This window comes from Malus domestica, chromosome 12 (genome assembly GCF_042453785.1).
Source record: "Malus domestica chromosome 12, GDT2T_hap1".
NCBI lineage: Eukaryota > Viridiplantae > Streptophyta > Magnoliopsida > Rosales > Rosaceae > Malus > Malus domestica.
Genome location: NC_091672.1, coordinates 27,533,682 through 27,548,080, shown reverse-complemented (window position 1 = coordinate 27,548,080; position 14,399 = coordinate 27,533,682). Strand labels below are relative to the sequence as shown.

At 39.7% G+C, this 14,399-nt stretch overlaps 3 protein-coding genes across 4 annotated transcripts; 1 reads left to right on the top strand and 2 right to left on the bottom strand.

Annotated features, from left to right (window-relative positions):
* Positions 1-817: 817 nt before the first annotated feature.
* Positions 818-3,018, bottom strand: LOC103423546 (RNA pseudouridine synthase 1-like). Of its 2 annotated transcripts, none has more exons than XM_008361632.4 (2): positions 2,643-3,018; positions 818-1,897 (listed from the first exon to the last, which is right to left on the bottom strand). In XM_008361632.4, exons 1-2 carry the CDS (start codon positions 3,016-3,018, stop codon positions 1,224-1,226), a joined length of 1,050 nt encoding a protein of 349 aa, XP_008359854.2. In that variant the 3' UTR covers positions 818-1,223. The 2 variants fall into 2 exon arrangements, with proteins under 2 accessions (XP_008359854.2, XP_028945800.1); XM_029089967.2 differs by having other exon boundaries at positions 818-1,891.
* A 131-nt stretch (positions 3,019-3,149) lies between these two features.
* LOC103423545 (peptide chain release factor PrfB2, chloroplastic-like) lies at positions 3,150-6,647 on the top strand. Its single transcript, XM_008361631.4, has 7 exons — positions 3,150-3,731; positions 4,305-4,517; positions 4,932-5,033; positions 5,214-5,351; positions 5,553-5,857; positions 5,950-6,103; positions 6,201-6,647. Exons 1-7 carry the CDS (start codon positions 3,150-3,152, stop codon positions 6,333-6,335), a joined length of 1,629 nt encoding a protein of 542 aa, XP_008359853.2. The 3' UTR covers positions 6,336-6,647.
* Positions 6,648-9,928: 3,281 nt separating this feature from the next.
* Positions 9,929-14,003, bottom strand: LOC114820038 (uncharacterized). The gene is made up of 6 exons (XM_029089911.2): positions 13,794-14,003; positions 13,040-13,258; positions 12,776-12,949; positions 11,296-11,402; positions 10,887-11,203; positions 9,929-10,757 (listed from the first exon to the last, which is right to left on the bottom strand). The coding sequence occupies exons 1-6, from the start codon at positions 14,001-14,003 to the stop codon at positions 10,162-10,164; spliced, it is 1,623 nt and encodes a 540-aa protein (XP_028945744.1). The 3' UTR covers positions 9,929-10,161.
* Positions 14,004-14,399: the final 396 nt, after the last annotated feature.

Below are 14,399 nucleotides of genomic sequence, written 5' to 3'. Positions count from 1 at the left end.
CTTCTTGGAAAATGGTATTTTCAAAGTTGAATTTCTTTGTTTCCAAAGCACTACCGAGAGATGTTTTCTAGTGTGTGAGGAACACAACAAGGTATACTAAATGTAATAATATAATTAGCTGAAATACTTGAAATAAACATTCATTCAATTATATTATGACACCCGGTATACTGGGTCGTGTTTTCGGCACATTGAAAAATTTCTCCATATTATGGTTCTATATTGCTCTAAAATCTATAATTTTAACCACACAGATTAATTCTAAATGAAAAGGACATCATAGTTTATCGAATTGGTCAATGCAAGCGTTTGTTTTCCCTCTAATGTTTCGAGCGGAGAAACTTACCTTCAACCGGATGCCACTGTAAAGTGGTAACTCTTGCACAGGAGTTGTTCTATCTTGTGAGGGAGCTTATTGGACGTCAATGTGTATTGAAGAAGTCTTTGGAGTTGGCCCAAATGATGAGAGAGACAGAATCAAGTAACAAGTTAGGATTATGATCCGTTGGAGGGTTCGTTTTCCCACATTAACAAAAACAAAAGGAAGTGAGAGCATTGTGGAAAGGGATCGTCTCAGATCCCATCCACAAAATCCACCTAATCACCTAATCCAGACTCTTAAAATTTGATCAAACGGTTAAAGTTATTATAACTTTTAAAGGGACTCTTGTTTGTAGCTGTTGGATCAAATTTCAAGGGTCCGGATTGATTGATTGGGTGGATTTCGTGGATCCCTTTCCTTACGCAAAGAGAGAAAAGGCAGAGTCGTACCAAATATGCAAGGAAGAGAAGTTTAACAACTTAAACAGAAGCAGAATTGCAAAGTCAAATCATATGAGAGATATTTGAGAAGAAATGGTACAACAGATTTTCCTTGTAAATTGTTACTTACAAAAGTTCATGACTTTTGATTTGAATCCCAAATCCATTCTCCACGTATGATCGAACAAAGGAGCAAACGGCGAGGTAGGAGAAAGCTGCACTGGCAACTGCAGACCTCGGTAAGCTTGCCTTCGGCATCAAACCTAAAACCATTTTTCGCAGACAATAGCAAGTAGCCATGTTGAAGCGGGAAATATTTGCAAAGGGAAAAGTCTCGAAATTTACAGTTCCCTTCGCATCGAATCAAGTTGGCATACATTTCTCCTTTTATGCATGAAACCTAACCATGATTGGGAGATCTTCTCGAACCCAGGCTTTGAACACAGAACCATTGAACTTAACTAGTGCTGCAACGCCTGGCTGGCCCAAGAAGGTACAGGTGCCCGAAACATTACTGGAAGACCAGTAACAGGGTGCTCAAGAGACAAGCTCTCCGCATGAAGTTCATGGCCGTCATAAGTTGTGCCTTTCCACTCATACACACCCTCATACTTGACATCCCCTCTTATGGAAATTCCAAGATACTGGCAATGCAAGCGAATTTGATGTGTTCGTCCACTCCTAGGACGGGCTCTTACTAAAATCTCATCCTTCTTTGCGTCTCCATCTATTACAGCTTTCTCTTCAACCACTACAACATTCGCTTCATCTTTCTTAAACTCAGATGGCTCTCTGTAGCTCCCTTGTCCATTTTTTGATAAAATTTCAAACGCTGTTTCCATGTCTCTCACCATTGACCCACCTGGAAGTGTCCGCCCTACGTCTGAAGCAGCATACACTCGCCATGCCCCAAACTTAGACCGACCATGACCTGACTTGAGGGTGATTCTTTCCCATTTCGGAGCTGAACCAACACAGCGTGCAATGTATGTTTTGGAAACTTTGTGATCTGTAAATGCCTTTACAAGCTTGGCCGCTACTTTGTGAGACTTGGTTATTATCATCAATCCACTAGTGTCGCGATCAAGTCGATTTGCAAGATGGAGCTCTGGCTGCTTTGTTCGGGTCTCTGCAACTGATAAGTTGAACTCAAAAGCTAAATCAGTGTTCAAGAAAGAGCAACAAAAATCAACTTTTTCCCAAGAAGCACTTTTCTGTCCATTATGGGGTTTAAGACCGTCCATAGTGGTTTATGTGAGTTCGATTCTTGTTTATGAACATTGTCGTTGAACTGGTGCGAGTTTAATAGTTCTGATCGACTATTTTATAGAATCAAACTCACGAGAGCCATATATTACACTTAACAATCGGGCTCACTCTTACTGGCTCAAATTTTCCGACTCGCTATGTGATCACAGGAATCAAACTCAAAATTTCTGGCCCATTGCACTTAACAATCGAGCTCTCTCTTATCGACTTAAGTTTTCTGACTCGCTATGTGATCACAGGAATCAAACTCAAAATTTCCGGCCCATTGCAAGTGGTCAGTATTCCCATATCTAATGAACTAGAAAGCTTTTCCTAAATTAGATTATGGCTTTTCGAATAAGCAGAAGTTGTTTCCAATTGGCTTGGAGAATCTACAATAAAACTAAGCCCTGATCCCAATTAACTTCCATTGATTACATGGATTTTAAACTAATTAGGATTGAAGAATTGGAATATTTCAAACTGGCAATCATCAGAAGCACATTTCAAAATAAGGAAAGGTCATGTTCGTCATAGTGCTGAGAAAAGCACTTCTAAGCCAACATAACGAGAAAAGCACTTGCTTGAAAACAAGAAGCAGACCAGAAAAAAGAAGAGTTAATCTGACTCACCTGACTCGGCCGAGTCACAGAGAAGCTGAGGGACCGATTCCAACACGGACTCACAGTAAACACCCTGAGGCTTGTTAACCACAATGAGCCACTCGTCCTCGTAGACGACGTCGTTTCTCGAGAGGGAGAAGAGGCCGGATTTGGAAGAGGCGGACATGGCTCTCGCTAGCTCTATGTGCTTTGAGATGGCGGGAAGAGGCGGGGAGAGGGGCACGGGGTAGTTCCCTGGGGTTTGCAGCGCAGCTTGGGAACTGGGATTTGCGGCGTCGTGTTGGGCTGACATGGTGGCTCGGCGGCGGCTGAGAAAGACGTAGGCTTTGGGGGCGTACAATACCATGGCGGGTTGGGGAGAGAGGAGAGGACGAGGGAAGGGCATTTTCGTCAACAAAAGGTAACAATATTTTCAAAACGGCATCGTTTCAACTTTTAATTCGACTCGAGCAGCTCCTGTGAAAACCCTCAATTGGAGTTTCTGTTAAACCCCAAAAACTCAAAACATCAGAAAAGATGTCATCTTTCATACTCAGAAGGAGAGCAAGTAGTAGTGGATCCTGCCAGCTTCTCTGCCCAAACCCAGAAGCCAAAAGCGGCTTTTTCCCCAATCTGCTTTTCTCTACTCTGTCTGAATCCCAACCCGGAAATCTAAATCAACCCTTAAACCCTCAAAATGTACTGCATCCAATTGGAAAACATAGGATTCTGGATTCTGGGTTCTCTTCATTTTCTCCCAATACCTCAAAAACCCCATCCGGATCCCTCCAAAATCTCACCTTTTCGAGTAGTATCTTCGTTTCGGGCTCCAAGCCTCTTGCTTTAAGCTCTGGAAATGCTGCTTCAGGGAAAAATATCAGTGGGTGTGGTGTATTGGGGCTGCCAACGGTGAAAAGTTTGTATTCGGGTTGCGGCAGGTTCGGGTTGGTTTGCTTGTTTGGTACTCAGGCTGCTGTGGAGCCGTCGACGTGTGACGGGCTGACGGTTGATCGAATCATTGCTAGTGAGTGGCCGATTCTGGATGAGGATGAGAGTGATTGGAAGAGTCATGCTGCTGCAATCGCACAGTCCATTCATCTTATTAAGAAACGTTTGCAGGTACAATTTGAAATGCGATCATTTTATCATGTTTTTCTGCTAATTAATGAGTTTTATTTAGAAGCATAGTTTTGTTTGCTTATGTTACGGTTCAATCCTTTGGTTTGGTCGCTACTCTGTTTTTTTATTGGAGCGAATTTGATAAGGCTCATAGAACCGTTTTGGCATAAAAAACTTAAAAGTGCTTCTGGCTCGTAGAAGCACCTTCTGGAGCTAGGTGCTTCAGGAAGCACTTCCAAGTGCCTTTTGAGGAAGCAAGTGGTTTCATTAAAATTTCAACGTGTTTCTTGTAACAAAAGAGCTTATTAGTAGAAGCGCTTCCTAGAGAAGCACTCCCAAACAGCCCGTATGTTGTGTTCCTTTGATAAATGCTGAATCAAACTGCCCTTAAGTTTAGTTCCTAGGTTGTATGACATATTTCGGCTTAATTTTGAAGTTCATACATGTCTTCTGTTAGTCTGAGACTCTGAAGTATAACTATTGTTAGTAAATGCTGAATGAATTTCTGTTTTGGATTGTATACGACCGTTTCTGCTTAAATTTTAAGTATATGTTTTCGGTTTATGGTGGCAGTGGAAGAAGCTGCTGGTTAGGTTGGATATGTTATCAGCGGAGGTGAATAAGCTAGACCTGTGGAATGATCCTGTACACGCAGGGAAGATAAGCCGCGAGCATGGGTCTCTTTTGGGTAAAATGAAAGAAGTGCAGGCATTTGAGCGGGAATTGCTTGAGCATGTAGACATGGTAAAGCTTGCCCGTGAAGAGAATGACTCAGAGCTGGAATCGGTGGGCCTTCAATACTTCTCATAGGCATGTTATTTCATGGCTTGTGCCGCCTTGAATAATTAGCACCGAGTTGATGTTTTATTCACTGGTTATAATAGATTTAATGTATGATGGTCTCTGCTATCTGAACTTATGCTTCGAACTATTTAATTAGTTTGTTGTGTATGCCAAATAGTGAAAAGTTCATACTAGTATCTATTTTTCAATGACTAGGAAAAATATACATATAACATTAATTGTTAATGGAGAACGTAGAATCAATGCAATAACACTATACAGTCTACGTAGATGCAAAGAAGGATGGTCAGATGTTGAATCATAACATGAAGTTTAATTCTTTCTTTAAAGTAATAAGGTACTCGAGAACAGCATGCATTGTGCTTTTTAGTTAGTTATACGGATTCCCATATGCAGGAATCCATGAACGCTTTGCTTAATATGAGAAGAACTTCAAAGGAGAAAGAGATTGAAGCTTTGTTAGCTGGGGAGCAGGATCCTTGCTCGTGTTACATTGAGGTCCGTTTCATATATGAATCGTGCTTTCTGCATCAACAGTTCCTATATTTTTTTATTCATGTATTGGCACATAGTTGTTGATATTTTCTACTTATTATATAGATGCTATCATGGTGAAAAATACCGTAGTTGTAATTGATCTATGCCTAGCAGAGCCTTAGATAGTTTTGTCCAATGTAGGTTCAAGCAGGAGCTGGGGGTACAGAGAGCAATGACTGGGCAGCAATGGTCATGCAGATGTATAAAATGTGGGCTCAACGACGTGGATATAACATGACTGTGGTGGATGAAATGCCCGGTGAGATTGCGGGAATCAAGGTTCATCTTCTTATCCACCGATCCTTCTATTCGTGAATGGATCTAAACAACATCTGTAGCAATAATTTGCACAGTAAAGTAAATGAAATTAGCCTATCCCAAGCATGTGGAAATCCACCATCCCACCCTGATTATATTGCAGTAAAGCCCTAAACTGAAGATCATGCTAGTTTTCTAACTTCAGATCAACCTTTCTTGTAGCGGGCAACAATCAAAGTTGATGGTGGGTATGCTTTTGGATATGCCAAAGCAGAAGTAGGAGTGCACAGGTTGGTACGGATCTCACCTTTTGACAGTAACAAGCGCAGACACACTTCATTTGCTGCTGTTGCTGTGACTCCAATCCTGGGAGATGCATCTGAGCATGTACAAATTAATGAATCTGATCTGCGCATTGAGCGATTTCGTTCTGGGGGAGCTGGAGGCCAGCATGCTAATACAACTGATAGTGCTGTGAGGATTGTTCACGTTCCTACAGGAATTACTGCTACTTGTCAGAATGAGAGGTGTTCAACACATTTTTCACTTAATATTTTTGGAACTAAGAATCGTCAACTATCATCCTAATCAAGGAGTTTATTTTTTCTTCAATGTACAGATCACAACATCAGAATAAGGCTTCAGCAATGGCGGTTATTCAGTCACGAGTAGACCAGCTTGAGATGGCACGCCAGAATAAGATGAATGCACAGTATTCACAATCTCTTACAGACATAACCTGGGGTAGCCAGATTCGCAGCTACGTACTCCAGGTATGCTCTAGCACTAGCCGCACACAACTCTTCTCCCCATCACCAATAACGTTAAGAACCTAAGTCAGACTAACTTCCATTCTTACTTTTGATGCAGCCATACCGGATGGTGAAAGATCTTCGGACAAACTATGAAGTCTCAGATCCTGATTCTGTCCTTGAGGGAGATCTAGATGGCTTCATCCTGAGCTATTTATCAGCGTGCTTGGATAAAGACGAAGATGACAACTAAAACGAGTTTTGACATTTCGAGTACAGTCCTGCGTATCTTTGCCTAGGCTGAATCTGTGCTGCATGTCCAGACATCAAACTTCCTGTATTTGACAGGCAAATCAACCAGCTGCGACGACGATCCATACAAAAACAACAAGAATTAGGGAGTGTATGGCATTTGTATATTCAGTGAAAGGGTAGAATGGAAATTACATTACACTATTCTTTGATATCAAAAGTTTCAGCAATAATCTGACTTTGTAATGCAGTAATAGATTGATCAGCTGGTTTCAGTGGTAAAAGTTAATATATTGGATAATCTCTTTTTTTATGGTCCATCTGTTTTATAGGAAGCGTTTCTTTTTTAAGGAAAACTAATGAAAATGACTTGAAAACATTGAGTTTTAACAATAAGGACAAAATAAAGGTTAAAGTGAATAGCATCAGGATTGATTTTTTAGTGTAAAAATGTGGTTGTTCACTTTAACGTGGTTTTTCGTTAAAGTGAACAGGACTGGAAGCTTTTCATTGAAGTTTCCTTTTTTTTTTTTACCGCCTCTATCTGTGAGATTTCTGTTCAAATTTCGTTCAAAAATTGCATATGAAGCTCTCGTGCATGGTTTAAAAATGTCATTTTATAGGTATTTTCCTTATCCGTGAGTTTTAATGACGGCACCATTGACGCTCTCATTAAAGATCATCAATCAGCTCAAAGCCAATGTAATTCTCTCTCTGAAAGTTATGATTTTTTTAGCAGAAATTGTATGTTTTGTTTATGAATTGTGAATTGTAATGGTGATGGTTTTAATGGGTATTTGCAGGAAGAGCTTAAGAACACGACCATTAAAATGGGGGAGCAGAGCAAAGTTCTCAACACTCCCGGGGCCGAAAAGCAGACAAAAAGAGAGCTTTTTGATGCACTAAGGCCATCTCCAACCGAAGGGTCCAGAGGGCCAGAGGGCTGAAAATAGCCCTAAAACCGTCTCCAACCGAGGGCTAGGCCAAAGGGCTCTGGAATCTACGAGGGCCCCACGGGATCGGAGAGGGCTGGAGGGCTGGAGGGCTGGCTATTTTTTTTTTTAATGTTTCCTATTGCTGTCGGTTAAAACCGATAGCATTAAAGAGCTTTTTTTTTTTTAATAGTTCTACTATTAGTGTCGGTTATAACCGACACTAATAGTTTGAAATGTTTTTTAATGTAACGGCTAGCTGAGTCAGCTAGCCGTTGCAACTAGCCGTTGGTTTTTTTATTTTTTATTTTTTATTTATTTATTTATTTTAAACATTTTTTTCTTCTATAAATATGGTGAAGTTCTTTCAATTCTTCACTTCATTTGCAATATTTCCTTCTTCAATATTTTTCAATATTTCCTTCAATATATTTCCTTCAATATTTCCTTCAATATTTCCTTCAATATATTTTCTAATATTTCCTTCATCTATAATATTTGTTTCAATTTTTCAATATTTATTTCAATATATTTTCCAATATTTCCTTCATCTATAATATTTGTTTCAATATTTCCTTCATCTATAATATTTCTTCATTTCATTTGCAATATTTCCTTCATTTTTTTTCAAAAAAAAATGGCCTCATCTGCAATGAAAGGTAGGGCTTGGACTCGAAAAGAAGATGAAGCTCTTTGTAAGGCTTATAGATGGATCTCAGAAGATAGTGTGAGGGGGATTTCTCAAACAAGTGAAGGTGTTTGGACTCGTGTGTCCAAAAAATACTTAGAGTTCTACGAAGGCACCATTCCACCGAATACCCGAAACCACGAAAGTTGTTCTTCAAGATGGAAGAAACATCTTCATCCAAGTTTGAATAAATGGCATCAAGCACTATTAGCAGCAGCAAGTAGACATGAAAGCGGCGCCAATTACTATGACGAAGTTAGTGTTTTTACAGTTTATTTTAAATGTTTAATTATATTACATTAATTTCGTGAATTAATTTCCTAAAATTTTTTTAATTATATTTTCTAGGTACGCCAAGCGGAGGAATTGTATATGGAGGGCAGCTCAAAACCCTTTCAGTTTCACGGTTGTTGGGAAATTTGTAAAGGGTGGGTATTATTTGAAGATCCACCTCAACATAGAGTGGATTCTTTGGAAGCTGCATCCCCATCTGTAGATATGAATGAAGATGGATCTCCTACCATTCAACAAACAAGGGTAGAAAATCCGACTCCGTCCGAAATTTCTTTACCTAGGGCTATGAGACGAAACAAGGCCCGAAGGTTGAGGGAAAATGGCAAGGCAAATGCTGATTACGCCGCTTAACATGAAGTGGCGGCCTCATTTCGATTACTGGCGGAGCAAAATGCCCGTGAGGCGGAAGAAAGGAAGTGTAGACATGAAGAGTGAGCCAAACAAATACGAGAAGAAATGGATGATAAGAATATGGAAATGAACACTTCGAATTACACTCCAATGAGTAAGGCCTATTTTGATAGGAAAAAAAATGAAATTATGGCTCGGCGGCAATTGTTTACCTCTGACTATACTCCTACAATGGCGGATGATGAAGATGATATTGATTATGGATATTAAATTTAAGTCGTTGTAATTTTTAAATTTAAGTTAATGTTGTTTTTAAATTTAATTTGTAGTGTTTAAATATAAGTTGTTGTTTTTAAATTTAAGTTGTTGTAGTTTTTAAATTTAAATAATAAATTATGTTTGGCCCTATGGCCCTTTGGCCCTCGGTTGGAGACGGTTTTTTGTGACAGGGCTAAAACGAGCCCTTTGGCCCTCTGGCCCTCGGTTGGAGACGGAGGCAAATATGGCCATGTACTATTCATTAAAATATTAATATCTTGGGGAATCTTGGAGGGCCAGAGGGCTCAAATGAGCCCTCTGGCCAGCCTTCGGTTGGAGATGGCCTAAGGCAGGAGCTTGAAACCCAAGTGCTCGAAAAGGTCTCTAAGTCTGTTTGGGAGTTGATTTTGGACAACAATGGGTTTGGAAAGGAAATCAGCAGAACTGTTGAAAGGGTTTTCTGTCGATTGAGCGGCTGCGAACCGCCTCTTTTTCCTCCTCTAGCAGATGCCAAAGAAAATGTCAATGCCGATATCAGTGCCAATACTAGTGCCAATGCCAATGTTAATCTGATTACTGATGTCAATGGCAATGTCAACGCTAATGCCAATGCTAATGGCAATGCCAAGGAGAAAGGAAAAGAGAAAGGAAAAGCGAAAGGGAAGGAAACGGCAACACGTGATTCACATGAGAAAGAGAAGTTTAGTATCACTTAATAATTGATAATTTGACAAGGATTTATTCTTGTATAATCGATCTTTCTATGGATTCTAGGATTCAGTGGCGTTATTAATGCATACAACCGACCCTTTGTAGTGCGATAATGCTAATTGGTTGTTGTTGTTGTTGCAATTTTTTGTGGATTCGGATAACTTGTATGATCAGTGGATGTCGAAGTTTTTACACTCGGATTAAATTGGATTAAGCAAGTTATTACAAAATTGTTAAATCGGAATCGGAGAGATTTTAGGGAAATGCCTATTTTGTATGCTCAATCTTGATGAAATTTCAAGAACATCCTTTGGACTCTTCATTGTTTGACAAAAGCATTTCCAAAGCTGAAACCCGAATGCAGTTTTTGAAAAAGTTATTTGGGCTTTAAGATCATCACTAGGTAACGGACCGTACGTGCCATCGATTCCAATAAGAAAGTTAATACTAAGCACTAACTAAACCAAACAAACAGGGAATTAAGCCTATCTAATCCCTCTCTACAAAAATAAAAACTAACCTAACCAGGGGATGAAGCTGAGGCAATATACACTCATCTCCGGTAGGTTTTTCCTTTCATTCGTCTCTGTGAATCATTTCCAGCGGTTGGCCAAATTGTTGTAAGGTGCAAATTCTTCCACAGTCAAATTTTGAGTGAACGATGAAGACGTTGAGTTGTTCTCGGTTATTTGTATCCCTGAGTTCCGGGCAGCCACCCAGCTGCCTGGCTGAGGTGGTGGCAACACCCAGCTGTTCGGTTGAGGCTGAAGTGGGTCATTTGCGCCAGAAACCAAGTTTCGGTTATCAGCCATTTCTTGTACATAATCTGGGTGCTTTATATCAGCTGCTACTGCATAATTCACTTGCTCTGGGAATGAAATGAGTGAGTTGGCCTGGGGCATGACGTGTTTATCGCTAAATTCGATTTGTAAGTCGATCATTAGCTGGTTTTCGAAATTACTCAGCAATTGGGAATCAAGATTAGGGCTTCCTAATCCTTGATTATATACGTTGAAGCTTTGACAAGAAATAGTTGGATTTGCTTGTGCTGCTCCAGCAACAGAAACAAGTCTAGGAAGTTGTTCTCTTCCTAAGAAATCCGCAAAACTGATCATTTCTCGGGTTATTCCTTGATCCCAGTAAACCGGCATTTTTGGATTTTGAACCGCTTGGCTTCCAATAACCTCATCTAAAGGCGAAGAAAAATCCATTACTATATCATCACAAGATATTTGGGGAAACAACATTAGTGTATTGTTCTTCCCAAGAGTTGAAGCCCTAATAAAAGCTTTTCATGTGAAGGAAGCAATAAAAGTACCTGATATTGGTGAAGTGGAATCCTCGATCCTAAGAGTTGGCTTGGGTTGTTCATATGTTTGAACTTGTTGAGTAGGATCAAAACGTGTCTGGACGCACGGCGAAAAGGGTAACTGCAGATTGGAGGGGATTTCCGCCCCGTGTCTATCAAAATTGAAAGAAAATTCAGCAATTCCATTGTGGAAGTCTGACAGAAAGTAAGCAGATCTTTGACTTGGGAAAGGTCTTTGGCTCATCTCTAAAAACCGGTTTTCGCATTGTATGAGCTTTTTGTAGTGTTTGTCAAGGGCGCCTGGGGGAAATTGAACATAATGCCTCCTGCGAACAGAAGATATCGAAAAACTACATCAGCTCAAGTGCTGAAAAATTAGGGTTTAGGAGAAATGTGAAGAGAGAATAAAGATAAGGACCTGTGAATAAGAGCTTGACCATTGGTGAAATCTGATGCCACATTCCACATTGTATGCTTTCTCGGCTGTGGATCCGATTCCCGGTGGAACGTAGGTGGCTGGTTCAGCTGCAAAACATCACCACATTAACACAAGATTCTGAGAACAAAATTACCATAATTAAAGTCAAGTCCAATTAATAGTTAGGGTAAATTATACAAAACTATCTCAACTATTGGGTCATTAACAGTTTCATACCTCGTTTTTAAAAAGTTTCAATGTCATACCTCATCTACGAATTTGCTACAATTTCATACCTTCCGTCACTTGTTCTGTCAATTTCTCCGTTAAATGCTGATGTGGGTTGAGGCGGAACCCATTTTCTATTAAAAAATTAATTGAATATTAAAAAAATAATAATTAAAAAAAAAAAAAAAAACCTCAGCCTTCTTCCCCTAACCCCAAACCAGATCCCCGTCCTTGCAACCCAAATCCAAAACCACCCAAAACCTAGATCCCACCCACGCCAACATCTCTCCCCAGACCCACCTGCTCATTCTCTGCCGTTGCCACATCATTTTGAAGGTCATGAATCCTCAAACCCTCATCGATTGCTTCCTCCAATTCACGCTCAACTCTTTTGCTCTCCTTCAAACTCTCGGATTCGATGTCGTCGTTTCACTTCTTGAAGAACTCTTCCTACGACTCCTTTAGATTTTCATACGAAATGCAGCGGCACATCTTCGAATTTCCCTTCTATTTGCACTTGCAGGCAACATTCGGGTTCTCCTTCTTCGATTTCTTCTTCGTGACGACGAACTTTCTCTCTCGGATCTTGTTCCGGGGCGAACGAACAACCAGGTTTGCGTTCTTGGACGCCGATTTCCGGGACTTCGCTGCCGATTTCGACGCAAGTAAAGCGGTGGGTTTCGGTCCAAGGGAAACATTGGGGTTCGAATTCTCAGTGTATCTCGAGTTATCGTGCTTCTTGGATCGAGACCCATGTTGGTTTTTCACAGGAGTCATTGCTTCGGCGTTCTTGCCGATCAAATCCATCGGAATATGGCGAAAATGAGAGATTAGGAGGTCAAGGGTGGCCGACGGCGAATGCCTGCAGAGGAGGGTGCAATTAGGGTTTAAGGATTTGGGTTTGGGGGTTGGATAGAAGGAGGAGGACGACCGTGGGTGGGAGTGGTTTTGGATTTGGGTTGCAGGGAAGGGGGTTGGGAAGATGGTGTTTAGGGTTTTTTTTTTTTGTTTTATGGTAAATTATTATTTTAATAATTTTTAAATAAAAAATGGGTCCTGCCTCAAGCCACGTCGGCAGAGGAATTGACAGACAACTGACGAAAGGTATTACATTGTAACAAATTCGAAGATAAGGTATGACATTGAAACTTTTTAAAGACGATGTATGAAACTGTTATAATGACCTAATAATTGAGGTAATTTTATGTAATTTACCCTGATAGTTATGAACACGAAGATAAACAAGAGTTACCTCGATTTCTAGAATGCCGGGCTCATTTTCTTTGATAACAGCTCTCATTGCCAAAATATTAGACCACTGCACTTCAATCTTGCTCTTCAAACCCTGATCCAAGATTTCCCACACCAGTTTTCGCTTTGCGTAGTAATATTTCGCCACCAAATCACCTTCATTGTGAGCTACTCTCTGCACAAAACTATAATCAGAATCGAACAAAAAAATTTACTTATGCAACTTCACATTAAGTGTGTCATGGATTGTTTAAAAATTGCCAACCTGCCATGAACCAATTCGGATAAACGATGCATTGAAGTTAGAAGCCTTCAACCTTTCCTTCTCGGTCGTTAACTGAAAAGCATTGAGATTAACTTCGGGTGAACGCTTAGTCTTGATTTTTTCGGGCACAGTCACTTCTGTTAAGTCTATGAAAGAGGGTGTCTCCCCAAGGTTCAAACCAAGAGGACTTAAACTAAGAAGAGTTTGAGCCAATTGAACCTGCAAAGAATGAGTGAAAAAAAAGGTTAAAAAACAATATAGCAAAATGGTAGCATCATTGCATAGGAAAGACATTGCAGAAAATGGGAACCAACGTGTTAAAAAGGAAGGAAATGATAGAAAAAGATAAAGGAAAACCCTAGTTTCCCTTTTTTTCTTTTCTGTTTTTCCAAATGGTAAACTGAAAAGATGAACTTTTTCCAAATGGTTAAACTGAAAAGATGAACATTTAAAAAGAAAATGGAAGAGCAATGCGTGAGCGTATCTATATTGACTTCAATGGATGTACTTTGCACTTTAAATATTAGTCTAAGTGAGTATTGAAAATAGAAGAAAGTCAAAATGATGCATTGCAAAAACCTTAAAAACGCCATGCAAACTCCAAATCAACCCAAAAACAGAAACTAGCATAAATAACACAAAAATAAATCAAGAATTCAAGATCCATCCATCGGGCTGAAAGAAATAAAACAAAAACAACAAACAACAAGCACAATCAAAACAAAAACAAAAACAAGTACAACAACAAAAAAACCTTTTTGTAGGAATCCATTGGAGTTTGTTTGAGCCTCTTATTTGCAGCTTCTGAGATATAAGGCTCACAACAAGAACCAAAACCAATGATACGCTTCGCATTCTTAGAATTCATAGACGAATTTTGCGACCGCTCAGAAGCAGAATCAGAAGCTTCACTACCATCACTATTACTGTTCCACTTGAAATCTCCATTAGAATCCACAACCATTTCTTCTTTTTTGTTCTTATTTCCTTCTTCCTGGTTTTTCGGAGGGAGAGGAGAGGGGAGAGAGAAACGGCGTAAAGAGAGGAAACGGAGGAAAACAAAGCAAATAAACGTGTGCGAGTAGAATTGCAGAGCCAACCATCCGACGGTAGGCTTTGGCTTTATAAAGGGGAGGGATTTTTGGGACTCCTTTTGACGGAGGACTGCTGAGGTATCATTTTACACGTGGATACTTGAACATGACACGGAAGCATTTTGCTCAATGCCATAATTATGATGTATGTTCATCATATATTTAATCATTTATTATCGATCATTTCACTTAATTAATTTATACATTAAATGTTACATTTTTAATTTTGAAAAAAATTAACCAAAATTAAGTTAAAACATAATTTG